At 48.0% G+C, this 4,188-nt stretch overlaps 1 protein-coding gene across 1 annotated transcript; it reads left to right on the forward strand.

The window, feature by feature from the left end:
- The first annotated feature begins 118 nt into the window (after nt 1–118).
- Nucleotides 119–2,813, forward strand: LOC120787842 (spermatogenesis-defective protein 39 homolog). The gene is made up of 8 exons (XM_040123381.1): nt 119–305; nt 418–493; nt 671–805; nt 1,421–1,462; nt 1,573–1,749; nt 1,839–1,928; nt 2,329–2,433; nt 2,509–2,813. Exons 1-8 carry the CDS (start codon nt 232–234, stop codon nt 2,527–2,529), a joined length of 720 nt encoding a protein of 239 aa, XP_039979315.1. The 5' UTR covers nt 119–231; the 3' UTR covers nt 2,530–2,813.
- Nucleotides 2,814–4,188: the final 1,375 nt, after the last annotated feature.

Consider the following 4,188-nt stretch of genomic DNA (forward strand, 5'->3'; position numbering starts at 1 on the left):
GATTTCGTTTGTTTGGAATATGCCAAGGAATAGACCCAGTCTGCATTATTCCGATTTCTTCTTCTTCGTTAATTTATGGCAGACTAGGCACAGGAAGTGCACTGCTGTCTCCCGCCAGTTAAAAACAACAAACCATTTGGTCTTTGCAAACGGAATTGATGCATATGTTTATTTGCATATAGAGTCGGGAGGTGAGATTCAATCACAAGTGGTCACTGGAGACGCCTTCTAATGCCAGGTTCGAACTTGCGTACTAAGAGCTGTCCAGCTGCGATCAGATCGACCAAGACGCATGTTAATGCCAGGTAGAATAAGAACAGTACCTTAGTGTTGGTTGTTTGCAGTTTGATGTTTACTGTTGGTTGTTTTTCTTTGGGACGTTTACTGTTGGTTGAGATTTGTTTGTTTGTTTGTCAGTCTCCCATTTTCTCCAGAGGACTCAGCTCATGTTCAGGACCACTACACTCTGCTGGAGAGACAGATCATCATCGAGGTCAGAAACCACTCTAAACTGGTTTAAAGCGGATTAAACTGCCTTAAACCAGTATTATTTTCTTTATTGATTAACGTCCCGATAATTTTTTCCTTACCCGTTTAAGAAGACAAGGTTAGAACTCCATTAAATCCCATCTTAACTCCAATTTCATCCCAGTTTCATCTCTGTTACTAGGCAACAGACCAGCAGGCTGAGCGTGGAGGGAGGGTGGAAATCTTCCAGAAGTTTCCCAGAAGAGCTTCGATCCTCAACATGCCGTTAATCACAACTCTGTACTACTGCTGCTTCTACCACTACACCGAGTCTGAGGTTAGTTCTTACATACTTACATGCTTAAGTACATATACACACACATACTATATATGTACATATTACAAACATATACACATAAACAGACACACATACATAAATACACATATATCAAAAGCGTCCGAAAGTCTGAGACCACTTTACCATTCGCTTGAATGGGAAAGTGGTCTGTATGTGACACTCGGCATGTGATGATGTCCATGGGCTCCAGACTTCATGCAGTCATTGGCTGCAAAAGATTTTTGTCCAAGTGATAAAAAAATTCCTGATATTTATAATTATGTTGGTTTGTCCGATTACTCTTGAGCCTCTGAAAATGAGAGACTATGTATAAAAATGGCTTTAATCCCTAAACAGTTAATGTGATATTTTTGTCAAACCCCTTGAATTAAAGCTGAAAGTCTGCACTTCAATCACATCTTGATGGCTTTGTTTCAAATCCATCGTGGTGGTGTGAAGAGGCAAAATTACGAAAATTGTATAAGTAATACATACATATATACTTCAGTGCATACGTTCATGTACTCTTATACATATATGCATAAATAAACATACACACTAGTAAAGGTGTATTAGTTGAACTAGGTTAATTAAACAAGTGTTTTGTGTCTGCAGGGAACTTACAGCAGCCCGTTGAACATCCGTCAGACCTTCAGGGTGAGAACTGATGTCTTCGTTTTTATGGAAATGTTGTTGCGGCGTTGAACAAATCAAACATAAACTTTGACCTGCGTCAGTAACCGACAGTCATTGACCCTTGACCTCAGATGTCAGAGAAGCAATACTTTGTGACGGCGTTGGCGGCGAGGGCAAAGCTAAAGGCGTGGTCAGACGTAGAGGCTCTGTTCACCAGCAGGAACTGGCTCGGCTTCACCAGGAAGAAATCACCTCTCAGCTTCCATCGAGTCGTCGACATCCTGCAGAAAAACTCCGCCCCGACACAGGTGTGGGGGCGTGGCGAACTGGGACATTACAGCACTCATAAATGTGGAGGGTGTATTGTTGATTTACAGGTGTCTTATGTGATTGACAGGTGCTGCAGGAGTACGTGGGGCTGGTCGATGATGCGGACATGAGGATCAATCTGGCTCAGAAACATAAATGTCACGACATTGTCATCAACGTGAGACACTCGCGGTTACATTAATAAAACTCTTAGATGATTATTTAAGGTCCTGAAACCTGAAACTTGGATCACGTTCAATCTGAAACTGGCGTTCACCGCTTTGCCACAGTTTCCGTGTTGAATGACATGTTTCCTTAAAATGGTGAGAAACGGTGTGCAACAGGCTTTGAGGTACATTTTTTGTCGTTGGGTTGGTGCGTCAGAGGTGTTACCCAATCAGCAGCGATGTGTATGTAAACCCTGCCATCTACAAAAGGCTTTGCGCACCGCGCCACCGTTTCTGTTTAGATGAATGTTTTGCTAAGTTTTGTTGGGGCTGAACGAGCCCCGGCTTATGTCAATTATGTGACGTGTTGCTGTGATGTCATGATGACTGGCGTGTCTTTGGGCCAATCAGACGTACCGGGACTTGAAGGACCGGCGGCTGTTGCTAGGATACCGGGAGAAGGTGGAGAGGGGATCAGCAGAGGAGAGGAAGATCAACGGGCTGCTTGACAACCCGGTGAGGAAGAGGAAGATGGGAGGTGATCTTCACAATTGCCATCATGTGACCTGACTGTTTCTTCTTCTCTTTCAGCAAATCCGGTGGAAGAACTGACGCTCCAGTGAAAGACTTTTATTATGAAACAACGGTGAAAGTCTCTCGTGTGAAGAGACTGTGAAGGTCGTCCGTCACGGTGACGACAGGAAGGACTAATGCGCTCGCATCAGCTTCGGTCTCATTGGTTGCAGAGAGGAGAGCTGGTTTGACTCCTCCCCCCTCAGAGCGCCGAGTGGAGCCGAGTCAGCGTTTCAACATTCCTTAAAGAAAACTTGAGTTTTTAAAAAAAACAAAACATGAACAATAAAAAGAATAAAAATATTTGAACACATTGGCTGGATTTGAGTTTACTGACACCTCTGATGTCTCTACTTTTATAGGAAAGCCAGGAAGGAGGAGGCAGTGAGGGGGAGGGGAGGTGAGGTGGTGAAGGAGAGCAGGAAGCAGAGGAGGTGGAGAAGAGAGGTGGAGGACAGGAAGAAGTAGTGAAAGAGAGGAGGAGGTGGTGGAGGAGAGGAGGATGTAGTGAAGGAGAGTAGGTGGAGAAGAAGGAGGTAGTGGAGGAGAGGAGGAGGTTGTGGAGGAGGTGGAGGGAGTGGTGAAGGAAGGGAGGAGGTGAATGAGGGGAGGAGGTGGTGGAGGGGAGAAGGTGGTGAAGGAGGGGAGGAGCTGAAAGAGGGGAGGAAGCAGAGAAGGAGGAGGTAGAGGAGGAAGTAGAGGAGGTGGTAGTGGAGGAGAAGGAGGAGGTGGAGGACAGGAAGAAGTAGTGAAAGAGAGGAGGAGGTGGAGGAGAGGAGGATGTAGTGAAGGAGAGTAGGTGGAGAAGAAGGAGGTAGTGGAGGAGAGGAGGAGGTTGTGAAGGAGGAGGTTGTGGAGGAGGTGGAGGGAGTGGTGAAGGAAGGGAGGAGGTGAATGAGGGGAGGAGGTGGTGAAGGGAGGAGGTGAAGGAGGGGAGGAAGCAGAGAAGGAGGAGGTAGAGGAGGTGGTAGTGGAGGAGAAGGAGGAGGTCGGAGGACAGGAAGAAGTAGTGAAAGAGAGGAGGAGGTGGTGGAGGAGAGGAGGATGTGAAGGAGAGCAGGTGGAGAAGAAGGTGGTAGTGGTGGAGAGGAGGAGGTTGTGGGGAGGGGGAGGTGGTGCAGGAGGAGGTTGTGGAGGAGGTGGAGGGAGTGGTGAAGGAAGGGAGGAGGTGAATGAGGGGAGGAGGTGGTGAAGGAGGGGAGGAGCTGAAAGAGGGGAGGAAGCAGAGAAGGAGGAGGTAGAGGAGGTGGTAGTGGAGGAGAAGGAGGAGGTGGAGGACAGGAGAGGAGGAGGTGGTGGAGGAGAGGAGGATGTAGTGAAGGAGAGCAGGTGGAGAAGAAGGTGGTAGTGGTGGAGAGGAGGAGGTTGTGGGGAGGGGGAGGTGGTGCAGGAGGAGGTTGTGGAGGAGGTAGAGATGAAGAGGTGATGTAAGGAGGTAGTGGAGAAGGAGGACGTAGTGGAGGAGAGGAGGAGTTAATGGAGGACAGGGTTAGTGAAAGAGAGGAGGAGGTGATGGAGGAGAGGAGGAGGTGGAGGAGAGGAAGAAGTAGTGAAGGAGAGAAGGACGAGGTAGTGAAGGGGAGGGGGAAGCAGAGAAGGAGGAGGTAGAGGAGGAAGTAGAGGAAGAGGGGAGGGAGTGGTGAAGGAGAGGAGGTGGAGAGGGAGGTGGTAGTGGAGGAGAGGAAAAGGTAGTGGAGG

The sequence above is a fragment of the Xiphias gladius genome, unplaced genomic scaffold, assembly GCF_016859285.1.
Source record: "Xiphias gladius isolate SHS-SW01 ecotype Sanya breed wild unplaced genomic scaffold, ASM1685928v1 HiC_scaffold_726, whole genome shotgun sequence".
NCBI classification, from domain to species: domain Eukaryota; kingdom Metazoa; phylum Chordata; class Actinopteri; order Istiophoriformes; family Xiphiidae; genus Xiphias; species Xiphias gladius.

Bases quoted from the DNA above. Each gene is read 5' to 3' on its own strand.
- LOC120787842 (XM_040123381.1), top strand. From the start codon at position 232: ATGCCAGGTTCGAACTTGCGTACTAAGAGCTGTCCAGCTGCGATCAGA. The intron at 1,929-2,328 runs GTGAGACACTCG...TGGGCCAATCAG, and splicing joins GTCACGACATTGTCATCAAC to ACGTACCGGGACTTGAAGGA. The intron at 2,434-2,508 runs GTGAGGAAGAGG...CTTCTCTTTCAG, and splicing joins ACGGGCTGCTTGACAACCCG to CAAATCCGGTGGAAGAACTG.